The 19,768-nt window shown below is 41.5% G+C and overlaps 1 protein-coding gene and 1 long non-coding RNA gene across 2 annotated transcripts in view; one reads left to right on the top strand and one right to left on the bottom strand.

The window, feature by feature from the left end:
• LOC116428567 (uncharacterized) overlaps window positions 1–16,812 on the top strand; it is a 33,348-nt gene extending 16,536 nt beyond the window's left edge. Inside the window, exons 3-6 of the mRNA XM_031980356.2 lie at window positions 14,033–14,167; window positions 15,262–15,716; window positions 15,812–15,893; window positions 16,111–16,812. Coding sequence (XP_031836216.2) covers window positions 14,033–14,167; window positions 15,262–15,716; window positions 15,812–15,893; window positions 16,111–16,812 — 1,374 coding nt within the window. The remainder of the gene's footprint in view (window positions 1–14,032; window positions 14,168–15,261; window positions 15,717–15,811; window positions 15,894–16,110) is intronic.
• On the bottom strand, window positions 11,853–19,079 carry LOC116428582 (uncharacterized). The gene is made up of 4 exons (XR_004235279.2): window positions 17,868–19,079; window positions 15,018–17,070; window positions 14,249–14,928; window positions 11,853–14,158 (listed from the first exon to the last, which is right to left on the bottom strand). It is a non-coding gene; the product is annotated as an uncharacterized LOC116428582 (long non-coding RNA).
• Between the last annotated feature and the right edge of the window lie 689 nt (window positions 19,080–19,768).

Below are 19,768 nucleotides of genomic sequence, written 5' to 3'. Positions count from 1 at the left end.
CGAATTTCAGAGTTCTGTCCACAAGCGACCGCACCGTGCGGCGCCGGAATAAGAGAAGCGAAAATAGTTGGTCGGACCGCTTCGCGTCCGATATTTCAAGTTGTGTATACCATATATTACATCCGGCGCGCAGTGGGGACGTTCGGTAATTTTTCTATGAAAGTCGAAGAACTTTTAATAGAACCAACAGAAAGCGACGAATATTTGTTCAAATTAAAACTGAAATATTGTAGAATAAGGACAAACAGAATCAAACATAACAAGTCTCCCTCAATTATGTCCTTCAATCCAATAAATCTAAACAAAATACAAGAAAAATGAAACTGAAACTAATTTAACTAATAATTCTAACAATATCTATAACTATGTAATATATAGAATTACAGTCATCAGAAATAAGTAGCGAACGTGTTAATCAAACGAACTCGATTCACCGTTCTTTCTTAACACGGGATTTTTAGTTCATATAACATTTTAGATATGTACAACACAAATCCACAGTAAAATTTACAAAATCGAATTCCTTATTCTCTTCCGTAATTTAGAAATTTTGATTTTGTCCATGTTTGAAAATGTATCAATATAATCACCGATGCCCGCGTTTTTAGTAGTTGAAATTTAGCCGGCGTTCAATGTGTTAACCCTTTACATTTGAGAGGTGACTCTCAATCATCACTTGATTCGATACAACAAAACTATCAAGTTGAATGTTTAATATTTCAAATGGAACTTTGCACTGCTATGTTAAACATTGAAATAAAACTCCTTTATTGCTTAATTTATCTATGAATTATCGTTAAATTAGTTTCAAACTATTTTCATTGAAATATTTCCATTGAGAAACTTTCGAGTGCAAAGGGTTAATTCTACGAGAACTTCGATTTCGCTAGAAAATCGAACGTTGCTGCGCGCGGGGTCTCGCTAGTTAAAAGTTAGGCCGTTTAAAGGCTCGGCCGCCGGCTCGGGAGCTACGGCGCGCGGCGGAGGCGTTTTCGCCGACAGGAAAGCGTTGTTCGAACCACTCTCGAGTTTCGCACGGCCGTTTCGCAGTTTTATTGAACCTGCATCAATGAAAATGCATAAGCCGCCGCCGGGGCAGGGGCAGGCGGGGATCGGCGGCGGCCCTCTTCCCCGCTTCCCGCTTTGAAAGACGCGTTTTTACTAGGCGCGATGCCTAGAAACCGTCGTCGATGCATCGAGGAAAGTTCACCGGCTGCAATTTCCTTCGGCCCACCAGACGAACGTATTTTCTGCACCACTGGATATCTACATACCTCCTTCTCCGCTTCTGTCTGCATCTTTACGTCTCTCTCGTCTGTGCCTGCCTCTTTTTTGCACCCTTTATCCCTGGCACGTCCTGGCTTCATTTTCCTCTCTTCTACTCTTTTCCTCTCTTTATCAGCAATTCCTCCTCCTTTCCCCTTTCCTTTTCTCATTCTTCCTTGCTTGCTTCTTTTTATCGTGTATCACTGATGTTTCTTGGCTTTCTTTATCTCTTTTTCTCACTTTATTCTTCATCTTTAGCATACCTCTATCCTTTACTTCTTATATCTCCTTTTCTCCTTTTTCTTTCCCCTTTTAGGCTTTTTACGTGTCCTCTACACTTTTTCTTTGTCTGCCTTTACTCTTCCTGTTTCTGGCTTTTCTACACCTTTTTCCTTCATTCTCTTCCTCTTCCTCATGCACCTTTTCCTTTCTATACTTCCTTTCCCTTCCTCTTCCTCTCTCTGCTCGTTTCCACACCTGCTATTATTCCTTTACATCCTTTTCCCATCCTACGCTCTCTCCTATGTTCTTATCCTCCCTTTCTTCCTCCCGTGTCTTCCACTCACTCCTTGTTTACACATTTCTCTCCCCTTCCTACAACCTCCTTTTCCGCTTCTATTTCCTACTCCTCCGTCTTCCTCCGCTCCCCACTTTTTTATTCAGCCTTGCTTCTTCGTTCTCCTTCTTTCTACGCGAGAATCTACATTCCGTAATCCGTCAGCGAAGGCATCGTTTCGATACCCGAAGCCGTTTCATCTCGGCCAGCTGAAAAGGATCTTCCTTCATCGAACTTCCACGGAACGAAGCGCGAAGCCTCCGATCGTCTCGCTGGGCATTTTTCTGAACGCCATTTCCACCCGGCCAGAATAAATAAACAAGTTTGCTCTCGTGAATAGCGGAGACTCGGTCCAAGAATACTCCCTTCGTTTTGTTTGACCGAACTTCCGTGAATGAGCGAGCCGAAGGGGTTCGGGACTCTTCGCTGAAAGACTCCTCTCCCTTACTTTTCATTCTACTTCGCACTGCGACGCTGAATGGAGTCGTTTTGTCGAATTTATCCTGGACCCTCCGGTAGGAGACTGATTAATTGATCGTGAAATTGATGAAACCAATTATTCGCTCGGAACTATCAGCGAAACTGCATTCAACGCGTCAACGCCATGAAGATCTTAGCCGGTTTTCCGTAGTTATTTCGTAGCAGAGAAAAGCGGAACAATTATTCATTATTTGGCGTTACGATCCTCGAATTACAGTATTGTCAACTTAGTCACGTTATTAAATAGTCATCGCTGACATGACGCTTAACACCGTGGCGTGCAACATCGAGCCAGGTTTTAATGGCTAATTAATCGAGGTTTTAATCGAGCTAATTTTTAATATAGAAATCGTTATTCTCAATATTTTATCATTGTTCCAAATCCTACGGTTCCACTGTTAATTTAGGTCACTCCACGTGAAAACTAAACTTCGATCACAACAAGCCTTTTCATTAAAACAAACTACGTCTAACAGCGATACGTCTGCTCGCAGAAGTCCGATCTAGAAATCCGAGGATAATGGAAACCCCTCAATAGAAAACTTTCCTTTTTCCCATCGCCAATAATGAAGGATCATTTGCGTGGAAATTAATCCGCGATGATCGACCGATTCGTTCGATGGGCCCGACTAATGGGCTGTGACGTTAAATTGACGGCGATCCGAACGGCCACCGGTTCCGCCGCTCTCCGTTCCCGATACTCCGTGGATCGTTCTCTTAAATCTCTTATTATAAACGCTTAAAAGTCCCTCTCGTCTAATGATTTCCCACGCAATCAACGAACCCAAACGCCGTTTCCATCGCGTAGTTTCCGATCGTCCGACGCGTGAAATCATCTCGATTCAATTTCGAGAACGTGGCTCTAATTAGACCCTTTCTCCCACGTGAAGTTTCCCTCGTCCCCCTCTCCTCCGATTGTTCCGCAACGAAATGAAGAAGAAGTAAAAGGATAATCAGATGAAAGAGAAATAATGAAAATAAAGTTGCGTATCGTGCGACTGCTCGATTTGCGCAAATTCTCGCCTCTCCTTCTTCCACTTTCGTTCGAACGCGAATTTCGTCGGTCGCGATCGGTTTGTTAATCCTGTAATTAACTGATTAGCCAAGACAAAGTACTCGTTAGTTAACCACGGGTTAATTAACCGGTTCATTCGAGATCTACGCGTGTGTTTTTCGTCGTTACGCAGATAAGACACGTGTTCGCGGCGCGGTGTCACTGAAAAATCAGTCTCACGGTTTACATCCGGCATTCTTCGGCCGCCATTGTCCCGCTCGCCGGCGCTGTCGCTCGATTTTCGCACTATTTACCGCGGCGTCCGCTCTCTTTGTCTCCCGTCCTACCCCGCTGCCTTTTCGACACCGGCTAATTGCAAGAACAATTTTCTTTGATGTGTGTCAACGATTCGCTCGATCGGCCTCTCTTTCCCTTTCTTTCTTTCTCGTTCCCTTTCGTCGCTTCGACGTTGTTTTCCCGTTGGAAGATGGAATAATTGATCGCCAGCTTTTTTCCGTTGAGAGATGAAGCAATTTGAGGATTTGTTTATTTTCGGAGATGGAATAATTGATGGACCACCGTTTTCTTCTTTGATGTTTCAGCTGTTCGGCTGTTTGATCGATCAAGCTTGGTGAAAGTAATTTCGAGTACATGAGATAGATTGTTTTCTTGTTATCAACACGTTTTTAACACTAGAACTACCGAGCAGTCAGACTTTCAGACATTTTTCTATAAGAACACGAAGATTGATGTTATTATCAGTTCCTTTATTTTCCTCGTGAGTTATAGATCATTAACTCTGTCGATTTCATAAAAATATTGGAACTCAATGATATGAAACAAATTTTTGAAGTAAACCATTCTGAGCTTGTCGGCCCATTTATTTTAAAATTTAATTGGCATTAATAATATACTGCTGGAATTAATAATACTCGTTTATTAATTAAAGAGCCCTGGCACAAATTTTCCAGTGAAATGTTCAAGCCTGGACACTGATGGGATTTAAATTAAATGTTTTTTGGAGCACCCTCGAACAGATTGCATCGGCGATTCATTAAAAACCTTGTAGAACAGTTTCCTGTCCCTGTCAACGAACTTCTTCGTCTCGGATCGAGAGGTTGAGCAACTGTATTCGTGTCCGTTGGATTTAATTAATTTACGCGAGAGGTCCGCGACTTACCGGTTCGGAATCGATGATCGATACGTCTAGACCATTTACTTGATCTTCCCTTTTCTTCGTTCGAGCATGTATATTTTTTTTCCTCCCCTTCGATCTAAAATTTAATCAACGATATTAGCGGCAGGCGGCTCCAATTAAGGAAAGATGTGACTGGTTCGCTCATGTAAATAATCCTAAGCCAAAGATCAATATATCTACTCCAATTATGAATTTTTTTTAATTTCTCAATATACTCTTCGATCTTCTTAATCTTACTTTATGATTTTAAAAACTCTTTGATCTTGAACCTAATGAGAATCACTATTCGCCGATTGAAATTTATATGATTAATTTATAAATCCTTGCTCAATAGATTTTTAAATCAATTCACTCTTTCCTTACAAGGTAACAATAACACAAATATAAAAAATTCCAAATTTACAATGAGCAATACAGAAATGTTGTTAATGAATCTACTTGTTATTGAACTAAGTAAAATTCAAATTGGGTCTGAACTGACCCAGAGATCTTCATTCAATTGTCAAGACTATGCGATAGTTCGAAAGTTCTCTTAAATCTGGATCTCGAGTCGAAGGTCGGCGATTTCAGTCATTAAATCAATCTCCGGTTTCACTCTGTTTAATCATTCACAGTTTTCCAGTTGTATATGTTTTTCTACTTGTACGATTTAGAAAAGTTTTCTTCTTCTCAGAAGAAAAGAAAGTTCTGCTGGAAAGTGTTATCATTCATTGCGGCGTAAAATTCATCGTAGCGACGCGGCGATTCGTGTGATTCATCCTGCCGGCAATTAGTATTCACCGTCCGCGTTGTCGCTACATCTTATTGTGCGCGGAAATTACATTTTACGCGAGCGTTGTCCCGATGTGCCATTTTGATCGGATCTACGTTGAACTCTGCGATAGACGGAATTTCGATTTGCTGCTTGAAGTCACTGTAATTACTTGAATTCACCCTTTGCGGACGAACGTCGAGATTTTGTCGATATGAAATTTTTATGTTTGGAAGACTAAGTCGCAAACAAATGATTTAATTATTGGATTAGCAAGAGATCGGCACGCAACTTCCTATTTTTCTATTGTTGAAGTAATTGATATATAATTTAGCTTCATCTGTTGAGGGTTTTGTAGTTGCGAACGAATGATTTAACTGATTAACTGCTTAATGAGCAACAAATCAGTATATTTCTAAATTCTATCAGAATATAGTTCCCTTATCCTATATTATTTAAGTATTCAATCTCTAATTTGGCAGAATCTGTAGGTTTTGTGTACTTTGTGGCTGTCGATGATATAGTGAAAGACAGATTAATATTTATTTTAATACCAGTTTTGGATAATCACTGCTACTATTGCAAAAATTGTAATATTCACTTTAGAAAACGTTATTGTCTAACTGTGTTACTCAAAATGACTGAATGATTCCACTTGATTGCTGCGACTATAGGAAACAAATATTTCGAACAGAGAAACGAAAACTGTGAGGGTAAGGTATTCACACGAGCGAGAATTCATGCATAAATGAAACGAACATTCATGCCTGCCATTTTTATACTGGCCATTAAACTGTTATTACGTATTATTTTACACTATTAATCTGTACGATAAAATCCTTAATGGTACATTGATATTTACGGGTTTTATTGTATTACTCAAGAAGATGCTCCATAATTTCATGCTTCTAAACGTAATGAAACGTACATGCATTCGCTTTTTCCCAATGAATTCGTGGAACGGCTCCTATAAAAGTCTTTTAATCCCTTCAAGGACAAATTTTACACACAGCTGAGCGCTGGGATAATCTCGGTATCAGGTTAATTACACTCGAAGAAGTCCCGTCTTTTATGAAGCTTCATTAAAACACCATTTCAATTAATAATTACAATACAGAATACACAGATTCATTAAGCTGAAAATGTATTTAGCAAGGGAAAGAAGGAGAATTAAAAAAAAGGATAAATTACAGAGATTCCTACCACTAACTTAAACTCTATCATTAGACTTTTGTTATTATTATTCACTTAGTTTCTATTACTATTAGATTTTCGTTATCATCGACTCACATTCTATTACCATCATTGAATGTTGCTATTACTCTTATTAACCCAGGTTCCATTCTTACCAGATCTACTTTATTACCATCGATTCAATTTTCATTACGACCACCACTAAATCTACACGCCTACGTCCTCACGAAAACAAAACCAGTCGAACCCAATCAGCCGCAAACGTCTGCCGCCGACTCTGCTCCGTTACTCCTCGAACAGGTTAATAATCGTTCGATAAATACGTGCATACCGTTGGATCACCGTTATCGGCCCGCAAAACAGACATAGAAAACCGACGGGGAAAAACAGAGAACCACAAAGAAAAACCGGCCGGGAGAAAGGGGAGACGGAGGGAAAAAGATCGTCGAACGTCTCGGATTTGAATACGCGGCGGAAATGGAAAGAGAGCAGATGGCGAACGGCGGCGCGAGGGAAAAAGAGGGCGGAAAATCGAACTAAAAAGAAGCGATCCGAGTATTCCAACAAGACGAGGCTGCCGGGGTCTTCCTAGCAAAACATCGTCTGCGCGTTAGCGCTCCCGTTGGGCCTCTCTCTGTTCGTTTGACTGGAATGCACCAAAAATAAATTCGGCGTCGCAGTGCCATTTTGGAATCACCCCTTAATGCATCCGTCTCTCTCCCTCTTGCTCGTTCGCTCTGTGGTTCTCTGGTTCTTTCTCTCTCGCTCCGTTCGTCTCTACATCTTTCGCTCTTCGCGTCCCCGTTACGTTTGCTACTTCTTTTCTCTCTCTCTCTCTCTCTCTCTCTCTCTCTCTCTCTCTCTCTCTCTCTCTCTCTCTCTCTCTCTCTCTCTCTCTCTCTCTCTCTCTCTCTCTCTCTCGCTCTCTCTCTCTCTCTCTCTCTCTCTCTCTCTCTCTTCGTTTCCACTTGTTCCTCGTGTTTTATAACTTCATTCTGTCACATATTTCGTGTATCGTATCATGTTTCTGATTCCGGCGACCGGATGCACGCGTCTCTGTCCTCCGAAACGATGTACCCTGCTCGTCGATGACGCAGCCATTCATCCCGCGGCTACGATTTTAACCCAACAGGGGTGGATACTGGCGAACGCGCTGTGTTTTGTCGATCTTGTTGCTGTTTGTTACGATTATTGGGAGATTCAACAGATGGTAGGAGGCTGGAGGATGATCTAGGTGAATGGCTATTGGGTGGATATCGGTTTGCGATTAATGATTGTTTGGTTTTGGCGATCGGAACAGTGTGGTGGTTGTGTTGTTGAGTTTGTGGAACGAATCTTGGGAATCGGTGAAATTGAAGGGAGACATTGTTTCGGATGGTGGTTCTTTGTATTGATTCGGTGGAATTCAGATTGTATTGTATCAAATTATTTTGCGATTGCGCAATATATTTGCGGTTGGTCATAAAATGTGATTGTGTCGTTGAACGAAACGAATGTTGAGGAATCGGTAAAGTTGAAAGGATTGAACGACTGTGTGATCAGAATTTATTTGCGTTGATTAATAGTATGATGATTCTATCGAGGAATGAAGTTAATGTTTTTTTAAATATTTGTTGAATATTACGAAAAATGTCTTTGATCGATTAAATACGGAGGAGAGAGATAATAGGGTTTACTAAAACTTGTAGAATATTCTGCTCTATTTTTTCCAGATCGTTCTGCATTTCGTATGCACGATGCTCACAGGTTCAGTGCTCATTAATTAAAGTGCGCCGAGTGAACTGATGTTCGCGAATTTACGATGCAAAATTCTTCTTATCGTTCTTGATCTACATCTTCGTTATCATCCCCGGGGAGTTACTCGGAGGAGTCTATGCTTTATTAAAACCAGTTTCCGCGTAATAGGTGTTTAATTTGCTACGTAAATGTAATTCATACGCTACGGAAGCGGCTAATCAAATATATTCGTTGAAATCTGAAACGGCCGTTTAGATTAGAAATTTATCTGGCGATTCGCTTAACAAGCGTTTCGTAAATCGCCAGATTAGCTGGAACATCATTTCCATGAACGTGAAAACTGCGACCAGGCACCGTAACCGACTTTTTTTTCTCTTAATCTCCCGCGGCGTTGAGAAACCACTGATAAGCGGAAGACGCACGGTCGGGGTCCCGATTTTCGACGGTTATCGTTCAGGCCTTGAACATTCTGTACCGTGATTTCTTAAAAAACAGAACACGCGATTTCGTGAAAGTTTCGACACCCGGTATGCTGTAACGGTGTTCGCGGTTTTTTTGTAAAATAACTGTTTCCCCCGGATAATCGAAACGTGGCGATTAAAATTCTTAACTTTTCATTTCTTAGGTTTTGGAAGCGATAAAGGTAGATTACAATAGTTCAAAGGGAAAGTAAAGTTAGATTATAATAATGAAAGAAAAAATAAAGTTAAGTTAGCATAATTTAATGAAAAAATAAAATAAAATTAGAATAAATTAAAGAAAAACTAAAGTTAGATTACAATAGCTTCTTTAAGAAGAACAAGGAATAAATCTGGATGAGATGTAATGTACAGTTGATAAATGTTTAATGACGATTTCATGTTCTCGACAGTAGGATTGATAATTGACTGAAACATCCATACGTAATATCGATTGTTCAATAATTGTATCTCCTACTCTCGAAAGTAGAATTAGTTCTGATTTCGTCAGACCTCCTCCGGCCACTTGCACAATAAAAGACAAGCTCGTCGTAGGTATTAGCGAATTAGAGCGTGAATTTATTAATAATATGAGTTCGTATTTTATTGTGCAACGCGCCCCTGGTTTCAGTTTTCAGATGACTATCGTTTCTACTCTTCGAGGTGGAATTAGACTAATAAATTCCGACTTTAAGTAGGCGCATTAACTATCGCTCCCTTAAGATCTGAGTTTCGAATCTGGTGGATCCTATTTAGATGCGGGACGCGTGCACGCAGATGAAAATCTGAATCCGGATAATGGAACTGTTTACGATACATCTGGAAAGTAGAACTTTCACGTGCACAGATTGCATAATGTTACGTGTCACTCGAGACATATTTTCCAGTGGAGATCTACAACAATGGACACAGGCTTCGCAGTCAACTGTTAGACGCTTGGTCAGTGTTATCTGCGCAACATTCTCAAGCGAATTCCATGTAAACTACGAAAAGATAAACTTTCTACTTCTTCGATTTTGGTACACAATTTTCAAACATACTCATCGACAGTATCCTTTTCCAATGAAAGTTGAAAATTCATCGAAACATAAGTACAAGCGTATCACGTGATGATAAAAATCTACAACAGAACCTAAGTTAACAATACTAATAACAAAATTGAATACTATTAACAAAACCTAACACTATTACCATGCACTTAAACTGACTTTTGAAAATCTCATAAAAACTACAAGCGTGGATTTATTAATTTCAGCTTAGGTATTAATCAACTTCTTTACTAATTTCTCAGAGATATTCATACCTCTTCAATAATCGCAAAAGAGAAAAATCAACGAATGTACATTGTACCATTTGGTGGTTCCACTGTTAACAAAATTCTAACAAAATGACAGAACATAAGTAAACAACAATAAAATCTAATCGACGCAGTTGCGCGGTTCCAGCGCTAGCTATCGCGTAGAAAACGCAATAAAGAAGATGTTGCGTGTTCGCGAACACTGCTCGGAACATCGCATCGCCGGCGAAAGAAAATCCTGGCTGGGTTTTTGCTGTTCGGGAAAACGGTACAGTTAAGTAACGATACGGGACGTTTTGCGTATGGTTTCTTCGGGCTGACCTCCACGGGTTTCTTGCTCGGCGTTAGCGGCCGTGCAAAGGGGAATTTGTACGGAAAGCTGAAATTTTTAGTGGGGTCCCGAGCGGATGGGGTTCCGCATGGTCGGTCAGCTTGAACCGTCCACCGGCTGAATACTATCATGACGTCACTCGGCTACGGTCACTGCCTGAATTATTCAGTATTCCTTCGTTTCTACTTGTACACTGTGGCTAGGCTCTTTTGTACTAATGGTCGTCATCGTGTACATACGGTACCGTTCATAATTATTCGAACGGTGGACGAGTAATTCGCGTTGCTCGGAGCAAAACAATGATGCACCGTTTACTTCGCTTCTTTTTTATTCTATTATCCATCGTTAGGGAACTGTGCTGTGGGATTCTTTTAATTTTCACTCGCATGCATGGAACGTATTATTCTGTCCCGAGTGTTAAATTCATTGTTATTTAGGTTTTCTGTATAATTTTGTAGCGTATAGAAATTTATTTGAAACTGAAGACAGTGTAATAGTAAACAATCTTTGGAGGAATTATTCTAGTCATTGAATCTGTAATGTTTCTCGAGGTAAAATAGTATGGGGAAGTTAGACAAGTTAATGAGAAATAGTGTGATAACTATTTGCCAGGAATTTTGAGTGACGCAAGGAAACTTCTATTCGTCAATGAAAATATTGAGCGAGCAGTGTGTACCAGAGGAAAGCACCAGATACGAGTACAATAATAACGCGACCTGGCGAATGTTATAATTAAGAAATTAATAGAGCGAGTGTGTGGTTCGTGCACACTCGCCGTGCAGTCCGGGTAGTTGAATCGGTTACTTCAACGAGTGTGAAGTAGCTGCTAATGAAATCTGTAATACATCATTATTGTGCAAGCGGAGGCCTGATTCTAATTCCTGATACGAAGCAAATGCCTCTTTCTAAACGCTGCGAAAATGGAGAAACGAATTGTGCGAGACTTCCATGAACCCTTCACGCGTAGTCTCCTCGAGAATTATTTAGGTGACGATTAAATCTCCAGTCCAGTCAATTCTTCGCTTCAATTTTCTGTCATCGATCACTCGTTAAAAACTTGCTGAAAGAAAAGACTTCTTGCAGAACACTTGAAACGAATCAAAGGATTAAGCAATAATCCATCGACCCAGATCTTTGATCCATTTTGTCGGACGGTTTCTTTTTGGTTTTGCTTCGTAAAATAGAATAAAACAATATTTAGTAATTCTCAATGAAATAAGTATTACAGTTATATATAAACTAGGCAAGCAGAAAAATTCCATACACATCAACTATTTATTATCGTGATAATTATCCATTTCCCATTAACTACCGTACCCTTCAAAATTAGTTCTTCGCAACGATTGATAAACATCACTTTAATAATAACTGGTTCCACTCAAATACTACAACATTCGAAGAAATCGAGGCAAACGTATCGATCTTTACAAAGGACTGCACGTCGATTCTAACAAACACACTTAATTCTAGCGTGAAATGATGAAGAGCTCGAAACAAAAAGACGGCACGAAATCAACGCTCGCCCGTATCTCCCTTCACATTTCCGCCAGTCGTCCTCAGCCGTCCACGAAAAGGCAGGCGTGTGTCAGGGACAGAATTCTTCTGTCTGCCGTTTCAATAACGGCGATAGCGGTTGAACGCGGCGACCGATTCGAACGATGAACGCACGACTCTTTCAACATCTCGCGCGTCCTGGCTTCGTTATCAAGCATGGCCCATCGCCGGATATCTCGCAACTCGTACCGTATTTTTCCCGCCATTGTATGGAAATGTCAGAAACCCTCGTGTTTCTGCGTGCAGCTCTTTTACGCCCGCCGAAAAGGAGAGAAAAAGAGGTGAAAAATGCAAATGTCCCTCGGAGGAAACGGCCGAGGGGCAGAAGGGGCGCCGATTCTTTCAATGGTGCCGGCCGTTGTCGACACGCACGCTCTTAAACGGGCTTCGATTAGTAACTCGTGCAACTGTTCGACGGTTAATTGTTTGTTCGATAATGGCCTCGTGACTGGAATAACTGAAACTCGCTCTCCCAGCCGGCGGCGCCTTTTCATTAGAATTCTTCGCGGCCGCACGCGCCGGGATTCTCCAAGATGGCGACCGACGCCGGTCATTTCGAGAGTTTTGTCGGGTTTCGGTAATTCGGGTGTACGTATTCGGATTTTTATTGAGAATATGGACTCGTTATGCGTCGAGTGCTCGAGACGAACGTTTAGGGGATTAATCAAGTTTGTTTATTGGAACTATGTTAGGCACTGAACTTTGAATTAAAGTAAACTAAAGGCACTTGACACTGAACTGATCCGAATTAAACTGTTTGATTCTTTAGAATCTTGAGTAATTACCAATATAGATGTTAGGAGTATACATACAGATCGTTTTTGGAAGTTTCTTTGAAAGGATGAGTTCAAAGGAGAGAAGTCAATGGTGGGGAACTGTTGAACGCCACTGTATATGGTACTTGATGAAATGGTAACGTTTCGGATTCAACAGAAGTTACTAAGAACGAATACCTACGTTTTTGGTACACGTTAATGAAGCACACGCGCACATTTCGCAGTACACAATTAAATAATAGAAACTTCTGACCATAGTTGGCAATAGGATCAGCGAGATCAGAAGCTAGACCGAGCCGTTTTTATCAATTCTTTCAGGAACAAAGGAAAACAGTAAAATGGCACAGTTAATGGCTTAATTTAAAACGGTCTTGTCTGTATAATCTCCCTTCTAATCTCGACGATTCAATTTTACGTCTGTTGCGAGGGGCTTGAATTCTATAACCATCAGAAAGGAAATAGGATTACTCGAAAAGTGAAAAAGTGTTACTCCGGAGGGTCTATCGGCAGAAGAACTGTGTTTGTTGCACAATAAATACGCGTACGCTCTGCTAACGACGGTTTTGTGTTCACTCCACCGTGTGAGAATCTCCTACGCAAGGTGAAACCTTGTATTAACGCGTGCACACATTGCGCCTCTTTCTTCCTTTAAAAAAAGAATTATTGCGCCCAGGAAAGTTGTACCAGAAACCAGACGCTTTTCGCGCGAACAATAAGCACGCCACTTCGGAAATGTTAATTAATTCGCGAAGACGCCGATCGCGCGCTGCACGTTCTTCAGCGATGCCTAATAATTTCATCTATTTGCACTTTTAACGCTCTATAATGTTAACACAATTTTCTCTATCGAAATTTCCAACAAAACGCGACGGGAACATTTGAAAGGCTAATGCACCGAGTTTTTAATAGCCACAGTGTTATGAAAACGATGATTTTCGGATTACCAAAGTTCTCTTTCTACACAGTCCAATTAAATTAAGAACTTTCGAATACTTCTGAAATACACTTTTACCGTGTTTTACCGAGAAGAGTGTTTATTTTCTCGAACGCACGTTCTCTAGGTCTTATGATCATTAACGCGTAACTCAATGAAACAATTCGACATTAAATTTCTTTGGTTTTGCGTACTTTGCTCCGCGAAATTTTGCAGCGACGTCATCTCATTAGCAGTTGAGTCGCTCACAAGCCAGTGTGGACCATTTTTCGATATTTTCTGATGTCTGTCAATTCTAATGGAATAAATAATATCCTATTGCTATAAACCAAAAGTTTTACCAACCAACGTGTTAAAGAACATTAATTTTCTCAATTTTTTTCCGGTCTCAACCGCATCGGCTTTCGAGCAACATCGACGCCGAATATTCTTTTCAATTTTCTTCTGATATTCACGTTGTCTCGACACGATCGTCTCAATTAATTAATCCGATCGTTATGTTATAGCAATGCCAGTCGCTGATCGACGAGAACCGAAGATTGCAGGACGCGTTGACGGTGAATCGGACGCCCCACACGCAAATGATCGACAATGTCGTTCTCCAGACGCAGATCGAAACATTGCAGTGGCAACTGAAACAGGTTTGTATGTAATCGCGGCTAACGATCGTTTAACGTAGCCCGAGCCGCCCGGGAAACTGGTAATGCCCTCGACCAGATTACCTTGTACCGATTATTTAATCCTCTTCGCCGGTCGGACAATTTTATCGAGATAACGCGTTATTGCCGAATACCGAACCATATAAAGGATTCACGGGATCCGACGTGCAAGTGTGTCCCTTGACACTAAAACAGCAATGACTCATCGACGAGCAAATTGAAAACATTCTGAACGAAGGTTCGCGTTTCAAGCATCTTTCTCCGCGAGCAACGCTGAAGTTCTGGAAATCGATGCTCGATTAATTACGGGGAAAGTTCTAAGAGGCGAACGCCTGCTATTCCCGTGGCGAAGTGTTGTTTTTCCATATTTGCGTTGATTAATTTAACAAATTATCTTCTCCGTACATGGCAGTTTTGGTTGGCTGGCCCGAGGCTCACGGACGCTTATGTGTCCCGACACCTTGAGGTCTGCCATTCTTTTTTTCTTCGTAGCTGCAGAACACTTTCACTATCTTCAGTAGAAACTGCTCCTTTAATCTGACTAATACCGAGCGGAATGAGGTCCTTTTCCTACTCTGGTTCGGCCGATCGGGGTCGTGCGCACCGTTTTACTTTGAAATTCAAGTTTACGTGTGCCTCGGACGGTGTTTACTTATTTCTCGGATGAAACAATTTCGGTTTTGCGTCTGTATTATATACAAGGGGTGTTCGTGTTGACCAAAATTCGAAGATATTGTTAGATTCTATATTTGGAAGATATTAATTGTTATGAATGTTTAACGTGTTAGAGGATATTTAGATCGACAAGGTTACAAATGACTATAGAATTTACTTTTTATTATGCGTTTTTTATGCAACGTAATATAATTCACTTTGATCCTACTGGTACCTTTATCTTCAATCCTGTTCAAACAAAAGAATCAGATTTAATAAAACATTTGATTATAATTGGTGTACAATATCATTTTAATCAGGTACCTTGAAATATCTTCAGGACATAAAGCGTTTAAACATAAAATTCTTTTGAAACAATAGTTTAAAGTGATTTACTAATTGCCTTCTGTTTCAAATTACAGATAGAGGCGAACAGACAGATGTACCGTTCCCTAATGGAGCAGGTAGTGCGATTCCTGGACCGAGCCCGTAAAAGCTTGGATATTCTTCACGAGAAGAGTACTCTTAAGGATACGGGCTCGACTGGACGAGTTCCTCGTAGCCGAAGCGTCCACGCGGTTCACGCAGACTGTTCGCCAAACCGTGGTGCCTCGACGCCCTCTTCGTCTTCCTCTTCGGATTCGTCACGTTTTACCAGGGCGAAATCGGTCACACAGATCTCCCCGTGTACCACCGGTTACCGAGAGTTCACCTGGTCAGTGCTGCGCAGGAACGACCCAGTACATTGCACGCCACCACGTAACAAGTCGCACGATCTCAATAAGACTCACGAGGGAGTAGTTTACAAGAGGCCAAAACAGCTGGAGCTAAATCCGAACGAGGTACCACCTGAGAAACTGTCCCAGGAAGCATTTAGGTGAGGACTTTAGCTTTAACTTTGTTTGGTACCATTGATGAAAATTATTTTGGTAATTGGAAAGATGATAACGTTGGTGTTATTTAATGCTGCAGGTTAATGAGAACTGTTCAATCACTGTTGGCCATGAGGGAACCAGATCTAGCAAGAATCACGCCAGACGATAACTGCATATGCGTATGTATATATAAACATTCATTATGACTAAAATAAACTTAATATCGCGTAAGTGAAAATGCTGGTTGTAGATAAATGAAGCTCTAAAATATTAATGAAGAATAAACTGGACAATAAACTGTCTGTCCTGTCCATGTCATAAATTAAACTTTAAGAATCTTTAATTATGGTGTTGCGTATCGGACGGAACAATAACATTGAACCTTCTCCTTCGCAGGTAGATCAGAATAGACATAACAATCATCACAACGAGGTATCACTGTCTCTGCAAAACAATAGCTTTGTAAATTCGACAACATTACAGGAAGCTATCAGTTACACGGATCGTCGCAATTGTGATCGTGAAAAGGAATCAAGAGGTTCAGATAGTGACAATAGAACTTGTTTCGTGAAAACGTTGTCCCACGTTGTCGAAGCTAACAGGAGCTTACAAAATCTTCTTCCGGGTGGTAGGAGGTCCATTGATGCTACGTCGCTCAATTCAGGAAGCAGTAAAACCACTGAAGAGGAAGATGTTCTTCCGGCTAATAACTCCTTCAATGTTACACTGCCAGAACATGACAGGACGTTCATGTTTACACCGACTTCTACGCCAAATAAATGTACCAGAAAAATTGAGAAGAAAGAAAGGGAAAGATATTCTAAGTCTAAACCAGCTGCCAGCGTAAGCAGCGTAGAGGATGAGAGTGGATTCTCCTCGATGAGTTCATTTCAAGAAATTGGATTACCCAGTGCTCTGCCAATTTCTCCTATCAGAGGTTGTCACACGGAAGTTGGTCTTCCTGAAGTACCTTTGGACAAAACAAGACATCGTAGGTGGTCTTCCACACCAGTTGAAATTCAAGCCCTTTTGAAGCAGCATCGACGTAGCTTTACCACATCACAGACTACAACTGAATCTCTGAGCGTTTGGGTTTGAGTGAATCCATATAAATGAATTACCGAATGAAAGTATCTAGTGATAAATTTGATGCACCGACATTCTACAAATTAAGTGGCTGAATGTCGAATGCAATTAAAAATCGGTAGAATATAACTTTATGTAAATATTTAAGATACTGCCTATTCACTCTGCATTTTGTTCGCTTTTCGCCAAGAGTACTTAGTTGCAAGAGATAATGCATGTAACTTGTGCTTTAAGTCTGGAGGTCTTCTGTTGTTTATATTCTGAAACAAACTTTGTAAGCAGGCTGATAAACATAATGTAGAATATAAATTTGTTCAAAGCTTTGTTAGGTAGTCAATGAGTATGTGAGTGTAGCAAATATCTTACATATAGGATAGAGAAAGAAGTACATAATTAATGTTAATTAGGTGCAAAATATTTTGTAAAGTTTGTATCAAATATTTGCATTCTACAAACAATTGATGACGATTAAAAACCAAAAATAGTATTCAACTATACTGTAAGATCTTAAGCATGTGACAAAATAATTCGTACTGTACGTAATGAAATTGTCTTTCTAAGTTAATATTTGACATTTAAGAAGAATTTCAAATGAAACAAATACTCCTCCCCTTATTTTATTTAAGCATACATCAAACTAAAACACTCTGTGCATCTGTACTTAAAATGTTCATTCATAATAACAATCTCACGACAAACTGTAAATCACTTTGTAAGTTTTGTACATAAAAGAGTGATGCGCAACAAATCCAGCATTCTACATCTGACAAACTGTGTACGAGAAGTTACAAATTTCTCAGCATCGTTGGAGCTATTCAATTCTCAACGAATCACAAGATTCATAAACTTAAACGAATATTGTTTCTTAACACACTAACTTTATGCGTAGAAACGCATGAAATCGTGATGACGGATTATCTCGAATAATTCAACGACAAACCATTCAAATTCAAATAAAGAATCTATTCCAAAAACATCGACAAACTTATTGCAAATAACACATATACAACCAGAGAGACACAGACAAGAATCTATACCATTGCAACCATACATTCAAAATAACGTACCATCAAGTGGTAAACATCATTCAACCGTTTCCATCTCAGAAGGTCCACAGTTCATTTCGAAGTTGGTGTCAACAAGAGATCTCATAAATTAAGAAATATGAAAAGAAATCTCGTGATCGAAGAGTTTACAAGAACCGTTGATCATGACCGAGAAATTTGTATTGCGGTACGAGGTACAACGGACGACGTGCGCGGAGGGTGACGGGGGGACCGGAGGGGACGGTCAGAGGACGATCGATGCGCGCGCATTGCGATAAGGCAAAAGTAAAGACAGTGTTCGTTATCAGTACGGCAGGCGTCGTTCACTTGTTCGCGAGTCGGTCCAGAGGGTAGCCAGGAGATTGCGCCACCAGCCGAGCCACTTTTAGATTGATTTTCAAGAGCACCGTGCACAGGGTAGCGCTCCGCGTTTATTTTAACGTGGCCAGAGTGTTCGAACGGGCCGCGACCGTCTCGGGTGATAGTTGTAACAGCGTGACGAGGTGAGAGGTTCGGGTGCGGGCGCCTTTTCTCTCTGCCGGTCTGGAAGAACGTCATTCGATCGTGTCCCACGGGAGGCACAATCGGTTCCCAATCGTCGCGCTCTCCTCGCTGTTATTACACGTTCGCCCTCGTGTGTACCTGTTCGCTCCGCTTCACGTATACATCCGCAGTTCTCGCGTGCCCGCATACATAAACCGTATATACCAATATACACGGCTCTCGCTCGCTCTTCTGTGCGGTGTTCCTCTCCCCCCTCCTCCCTCCCTCCTCCCCCGTAATATACGAACGGAGCTGGTGTGCGTGTGTACCTCGGAACGTGCGGCTTCGTGGCGCAGTGCGTGAAATGAGTGACAAGGACCGTTCTTCTCCCATCCTCGTTGAAAACAGTCTCAAGTCGCTACTGGACCAGCCTAGTATCTTTCCACTGATCGGTGAGTACTAAAAAAACCGAAGAAATAAAAAAACACACACACAGAATAGAAAAAAATATATGTACACACGAACGACTCCGATTCACAAACGCAACCGAGTATCTTTAGAATGCTCTTCTTGACGCGGGCTCAATATACATCCTCCCCTCTGCCCCTCTGGGCCGTCCCCTCCTAACCCCCTCGCGCTCGATCGTCTTCTAGACACGCATTCCTGCTTTTCTTCGAAATTCGCGCAAATACTACTTCAGCGCTGACTAGCGGCCGTCGAACGAATACGAAACGTAATTTTTTTTTCGCTCGCTGTGTCTCTCTTACTTTCTCTCTCTGTCTCTTTCTATGTCTCTCTATCTCTTTCTCCCTCTCTCTCTCTCTCTCTGTCTCTGTCCCTCCGTCCCTCCGTTTCGTCTCGGTGTAATACCTCGTGACCGCGCGGCGCGATGTCATTCGATATTTCCATCGGTCACGGGCTCGTTCTCTCGCTCGGTGATGTTGGAATTTTCCTCGTACCGTTCCCGACGGTTTTTTGCCCGGTGTTCGACCGTGACGTGCGACGTGTGTACACGCTCGCTCGCGAAGCGGGGCGGCGACGGCGGGGAAGCACGAGAAACGGGGCTGGAAGGAGCGAGGGAGGCGAAACGTGCGATCGCGACGCGTGAAAATGACGGGCCGAATCCTAACGAAATTAACGTAACGAACGAACGAACGAACGGACGGATGGACGAGGGAAAAAAATGGAGAAGGAAAAAGAGTGAGAGAACAGAGGCACACAGGCGGTCAGCATTTGTGTTGATTGGTTGCGCCGGCGCTCGGTACTCTCGGTCTCTCGATTAACCTCGTTTGGACCCCGTGGTGCACCACGTGATGCTACCAACCTAACCTCACTTTCACTTACTCAACCTGCATTCGACTGTACTTGTACCCCCTCGGTTCGGCTCGGCTCAATACGGCCGCTTCTCGTAGAGCGGTGTACTCTAACCTTTCCGATTT

Source organism: Nomia melanderi, chromosome 14 (assembly GCF_051020985.1).
Source record: "Nomia melanderi isolate GNS246 chromosome 14, iyNomMela1, whole genome shotgun sequence".
In the NCBI taxonomy this organism is placed as follows: Eukaryota; Metazoa; Arthropoda; class Insecta; order Hymenoptera; family Halictidae; genus Nomia; species Nomia melanderi.
Note: the sequence above shows the minus strand (reverse complement) of the source record. Positions and strands in the feature narration are given on the sequence as shown.